Genomic DNA, 4,306 nt, shown 5'->3' with positions numbered 1-4,306 from the left:
GCACATTATCAAAACTATGTACACCCACCGTCCCTTCAAGCTATGGGACTGCGACTGTGATCCATAGCCTAAATGCTGATAAACAGCGTAAATCTATACTTCCTCATTCCCTGCATACGCCAATGGCCAATGCCCATGACAGATTGATTGGTTAACTCACGAGTCACTATGGATAAACACCTGTGTGAAGTGAGGGGCGCTCTAATCATCGTACTTCATTGTACATCACCACCAGTAAGACAAGTCCCAGTATTAATCTGAGTCCGTCCCAACATGCATTTCACTGGTGACACTGGTGACACGTGATTTGCGGGGAGATGAGTTGTGCGGTTGGATTATTATTTCATATAAATGGGTATTGTAATATATGACATGAATATGAATGCAAAGTAGTGGTTGAGGTGTGGACAGGCTAGCTGTTGATGTTGTGCATGGTGCAAAGGGTGTGGTTTAGTAGGAGAAGACGGCCAAAGGATGCAACACACACACCAAATTGTATAGGGCACTCTTTGTTGTGTTGCGGCGGTAGCTAGAGGAAGCATGCCAGTGGGGTAACGGTGAGAACGGTGGCCTGTGATGCAGGTGTCGCTAAGGGGCGGAGGTGTGTGAGGGTGCGAGGTTAATTCACTAATAAATTAATTATGAATCATTAATGTGTCAAATCGAAAAAAGGGCTTTGTTAAGACCTCCATATTCATCAATTCAGTCAATGCCTGTGTGAAAAGTGGGAGTGATTGGTGCATGCAATGAGGAGATACGGCGGTGTTTCTGACAGACAGACATTGACTGAATTATAGTATGATATGATGATATGATGATATGATATGATATGATGATGATAGTGCCTTTCACTCACTGCTGACCCCTACTGGCTGATCTTGGGGAAGGCGTAGGCAACCATGTGTGTGTTGTGTCATCTCTGATACACGTGACACATCGCCAGCTGCTTCTTTTCACCTGAGAGTGAGTAATTTCACCGGGAAGATGTAACACATGCAGAACACCTTATTCCTCTGTTCTGCTCCTTGCAGAACAGTTCAGGCAGTGCAGAGCGGAGGTTGAGGCTTGGGCACCTGCCCTTTTGCCTCAAAAGGCCTTTTTCCTGCCCAACATCCATGGCTCTTTTCATTTGTACATGGTAATGAGAACGTATTGCTTATTTTACTGTCCAATGACATGGGCCATGTTATTGTGGAATATCTTTCTCCATTAGCATAAGACATCCAATGTACTACATTTCTGGTTTGAAATGGCACGAGGGACCCCCACAAAAAGGCGTTTTTCCGACAGGCATTAGTGCGTGGCTGGTTAAAACCCACCCGTGGTTTGCCTGTGAGGGTTAGGTTAGGGTTTGGGGTATAGGGTGTTGGACTACTGCCTGTCGGACTGTTAGTATGTCGGACAAAACACATGCACCCAAAAAAGACCACCTCAAAAACAGCGTACTCACAGAGGGCTTTGAGCACCTGCCCCCTCAGTGCTCCCTGCACAGCCCTGGAACAGTTGCCCCAACCAACCTGTAGGAGTCAGTAGTGCAGTGACAGACAGATATCCAGATATCACCCAGTTGTAGCTATAGCATCTCTCTCTATTTCTCTTATACGTTTTGGTTGTTGTAGCTAGCATCTCTGTCTCTCCTACAGGTTTTTGGGTGTAGCTACAGTAGCATCTCTCTGTCTCTCCTACAGGTTTTTGGTTGTAGCTATAGCATCTCTCTGTCTCTCCTACAGGTTTTAGTTGTAGCCAGCATCTCTCTTCAAGCAGCCAATCTATACGGTTACCTGCGCTGCAAGGCAGGAGGGCAGGAGGGCAAGCCACCTCCTGACACTCGCTCCTTCATGGGTCACCACTTCCTGCAGCGTGTAAGTGACTCACCATGGCATTATATATTGTGAAGTTTGTAACGAATATTTTGTTCTACAGCGCAGCATTTATTGATTGATTGATTGAATTTTTTATTCACAGTATGCAGAATGGGTACATTTCAAAACGAAAGCACAAGTCAATACAAAAACTGTGGACGACACCATGATAAAGCATTACACTTGTTTACAACAGGGTCCACCATTTTCAAATCATCAGAACATTTAGAGACGTACAAATATACACTTCTATATCAAACAAGAATCACACCTGTGTGAAGTGAGGGGTGCTCTTATCATCGTACATCATCATACATTATCACATTCCGGGCAATCACAATTTGGGACTAAAAGAAACTATGATATGATATGAAAATCTTCGCGGTGTATCGCCAACTTGTTACTGTGAGTTGAGAATTGAAAGCCTAGTACAGCCTGCTTGTGTTAGGGAATTTGACATCATGACGTAAAATAGACACTATGGGCCCTATATCTTGCGTCAGGGGCACTTTATCTGTAATTTGGGGATGCAGCATTGTGTAATTTGCTATCTTGTGCCTAAATCCTTAAAACACCTCCACTACCCGCTACATTATGCATAGGTGCATGTTTGTGCTTTACAATAATTAAACCAATCACCGTGCCACATGCCATTGCCTTTAAGAGATCCATTATCCATTACGCATTATGCCCAGTGATATCTTGCCTTATGGCCCATGGAAGTGCCACGCGTTGCTGGGCTTGGAATTCATTTTTACAGAGCGTTGTTTTGTGTCCAGTAGCTCCTCTATCTGTCATGCACTCCACGACCAACACAGCCTCACTTGTGCTGCTCAGACACTTGGAATTTAATGTTTGTGTAGGACGAAGTTTGTGGACGGACACTAAAAGCTGGATATGTTCTTTGGTTGACTTACTGTGTGCCTCATTGTTATGATCTCTTCTTTCAGCCGGATATCATCTTTGGAATACTGTGAAGATTGACGAAGTCTTGCCGTACTTATAAGTGTGTGTGTGTGTGTGTGTGTGTGTGTGTGTGTGTGTGTGTGTGTGTGTGTGTGTGTGTGTGTGTGTGTGTGTGTGTGCGTGCGTGCGTGCGTGCGTGCGTGCGTGCGTGCGTGCGTGCGTGCCGGGGTGTGTGGGTGTGGGTATTTTCTCCAAAGTTTTCATAAACTGTATAAACTTGAATTGCTCGTGCCTGATGACTTTATTCTTTCTTGCTGCAATGTTCACAAGTTGCCCAGATATGAACGTGGATGTTAAATAAATATCTTATTATCTGATGTCAATAAAAAAAGACGAGTGGATTTGATTTCCTTTGTTGATGAATATTATGGAATTATGCTGTTGAAGGACAAACAAAAATAAAATAAAAATGCAAAACACTCGTTTGTTTTTACAATTACAATGTGTTTTATATGTTTATTACCTCATGCAGTTGTTGGAATAGTGGCTTTTATACAATGACGATGAATGTATCATTGCTGTGTCCGAAATGTACTTGACAAAGTACCCTATACGTTAAATGCTCAAATATAGTCAAAAACAAGAGAGGCTTATAACTAATTTGGTGGTCACCATGGCAACACTCCATTATAGTGTGATGAGCAAGAGCATGGTTGTAAATTCATGACTGATGGCACCAGACATGGCTAAGCTAAAACTTCCCAACAAGAATAAAAGCTCCATATCTCCGAGAGAGAGAGAGAGAGTGCAATTAAATGGGGCATTTATATAGCACCTTTATCCAAGGTGCTTTACATAGTGCATTACATTCACACATTCACACATTCATACACCGATTGCGGCGGAAGCCATGCAAGGTACCAACCAGCACATCAGGAGCAATTTGGGGTTCAGTGTCATTCCCAAGGACACTTCGACATGTAGACAGGAGGACCCGGGATTCTAACCGCCGACCCATGGATCATTGGACGACCTGCTCTACCTCCTGAGCCACAGCCACAGAGATGTGTGTGTGTGTGTGTGTGTGTGTGTGTGTGTGTGTGTGTGTGTGTGTGTGTGTGTGTGTGTGTGTGTGTGTGTGTGTGTGTGTGTGTGTGTGTGTGTGTGTGTGTGTGTGTGTGTGTGTGTGTGTGTGTGACTGTGTGTGTGTGTGTGTGTGTGTGTGTGTGTGTGTGTGTGTGGTGAGTGAGTGAGTGAGTTAGTGAGTTTTCAAAAAGATATCTATATATCTGTGTTTACTTTTTATTTGTTTTGTATATATACGCCACAACATCAGAGTAAAACAGTTTTGTATTCTGAGTGCTGGTGTGGGACATCATATAGGCTAGCGTAGGCTATATTTCATCCATAAAGCAAACCTCATAACTTTGACTGCATGGGGTCAGGGTTTCTCAGGTTTAACACTGCATGCAGATGTTACATTGTTACGCCAACCCATATGTGTCCGGTTCCGGAGAAAAGGTCCTCATGTAGGCAAA

The 4,306-nt window shown here is 43.7% G+C and overlaps 1 protein-coding gene across 1 annotated transcript in view; it reads left to right on the top strand.

Moving 5' to 3' along the window:
- Positions 1-2,839, top strand: part of LOC310856978 (Golgi apparatus membrane protein TVP23 homolog A-like) — a gene marked incomplete at its 3' end in the record, with an annotated part of 5,397 nt that extends 2,558 nt beyond the window's left edge. Inside the window, exons 6-7 of the mRNA XM_083762565.1 lie at positions 1,731-1,862; positions 2,813-2,839. Coding sequence (XP_083618691.1) covers positions 1,731-1,862; positions 2,813-2,839 — 159 coding nt within the window. The remainder of the gene's footprint in view (positions 1-1,730; positions 1,863-2,812) is intronic.
- Positions 2,840-4,306: the final 1,467 nt, after the last annotated feature.

The sequence above is a fragment of the Protomyctophum parallelum genome (genome assembly GCF_964188405.1).
Source record: "Protomyctophum parallelum genome assembly, chromosome: 4".
Lineage (NCBI taxonomy): Eukaryota > Metazoa > Chordata > Actinopteri > Myctophiformes > Myctophidae > Protomyctophum > Protomyctophum parallelum.
This window is presented reverse-complemented; position numbering and strand designations above follow the sequence as displayed.